Below are 1,315 nucleotides of genomic sequence, written 5' to 3'. Positions count from 1 at the left end.
AGCCCTCCTTGGAGCCTGGGCTTTGCTTGCAGGGTCTGGAGAGGAGCAAAGGTTTGGGGTACACATTCTCTTCCCCTCCACAGCTGCCACCCCACCGGGCTGTGGCTCTGGTGAAGGTTTTATGGCCGTGGTCCAATGCTCTGTGCTGCTCCCCGGGGAGCACAGCGCCAGCGAGGGCTCCTGCCTGGGCTGGGGATGGTGGAGGTCTCCTGGGTTGGGAGCTGATGTTTCAAGGTGATGGAGATGGGCAGCCCTTGGATGGGGATCACCATGAGCCTGGCCATTACCTCCAGCACAGCCCACACGGCACTGGGTCCTTGTGTGTTGCCAGCCCAGCGTGGGGATGGACACCATCCATGGGGACATGCAGGGACAAAGCAGCTCCGGTGAGTGGGGGGCAGCAGGGCCGTGGTCCCCCCCCTGCTCACCCAAAGCACCTCACTTGCAGATGGGGTGCACGTAGCTGCGAGGGAAGAGGCCGATGCGCCCATAGATCTTCCCCTGCCACCAGTTGGGGTCGGGGCAGTCCAGGACCTCGATGATGTCCCCGCGGAGGAAGGGCAGCTGGGAGCAGTCGTGGGATGAGAAATCAAACTGGGCTTGCACGAATCTGGGTCTCCTCACCTGGGGGACAGCCAAGGGCAGGGGTTGGTGTGGGCTGAGGTGCCCCGTCTGCCAGCGCCTCTGCGCTGGGTTGTGCTGCCTGAGTCCCCACAGTGATGGGGGTGCTGTGACACCCCGAGGCGAGGCCCAGCCTTAAGAGACGAGAAATGGAGGGCGCGGGGATACCTGGGGTGCTCGCTTTGGGGGCAGGAGGTGGGAGCCAGGGAAATCCTGCCATGGGAAGAGCTGGAGTGCTGGGGACAGCCTCGAGTGCAGGGCAGAGCCGGAGGTGCAGGGGAGCACCCTGGGTGTAGCTAGAGTCTGGAGTACTGGGGAGCACCCTAGGGTGGAGGACAGAGCCTGGGGTGCAGGGGAGCACCCTCGGGTATAGCCAGAGCCTGGGGTGCAGGGGAGCACCCCAAGGCATAAGGCTGCCTGGGAGAGCCAAGATTGGTGCCCAGGAAGCCCTGCCCGGGGCAGCTGGCACCTCTCTCCTGCCCGGGTCCTTCCTGGGTCCCTCGGGGTGCCGGAGCCACCCCAGCCCAGCTCCCAGGGCCTGGTTTTGCCACCTCCAGCACCACTGCCGCAGGGCTTGGCTTTGCTGGAGCTCACCCAAAGCTGCCTGAGCCCCATCCCGAGCTGGTCGGGCTGTGCCACCCGCCCCAGGCATCACCCCTGGCCCGAGGGATGGTGCCACGGGCCCAGGGGAGAC

General features: G+C 65.7%; 1 protein-coding gene across 1 annotated transcript in view; it reads right to left on the bottom strand.

The window, feature by feature from the left end:
- Window positions 1–437: 437 nt before the first annotated feature.
- The window catches only part of GRAP (GRB2-related adaptor protein), a 5,403-nt gene continuing 4,525 nt past the window's right edge, over window positions 438–1,315 (bottom strand). The window contains exon 5 of the mRNA XM_010021108.1: window positions 438–624. Within this exon, the coding sequence (XP_010019410.1) occupies window positions 439–624 (186 nt within the window). The 3' untranslated portion in view covers window position 438. The remainder of the gene's footprint in view (window positions 625–1,315) is intronic.

The sequence above is a fragment of the Nestor notabilis genome, unplaced genomic scaffold, assembly GCF_000696875.1.
Source record: "Nestor notabilis isolate BGI_N333 unplaced genomic scaffold, ASM69687v1 scaffold24468, whole genome shotgun sequence".
NCBI lineage: Eukaryota > Metazoa > Chordata > Aves > Psittaciformes > Psittacidae > Nestor > Nestor notabilis.
Note: the sequence above shows the minus strand (reverse complement) of the source record. Positions and strands in the feature narration are given on the sequence as shown.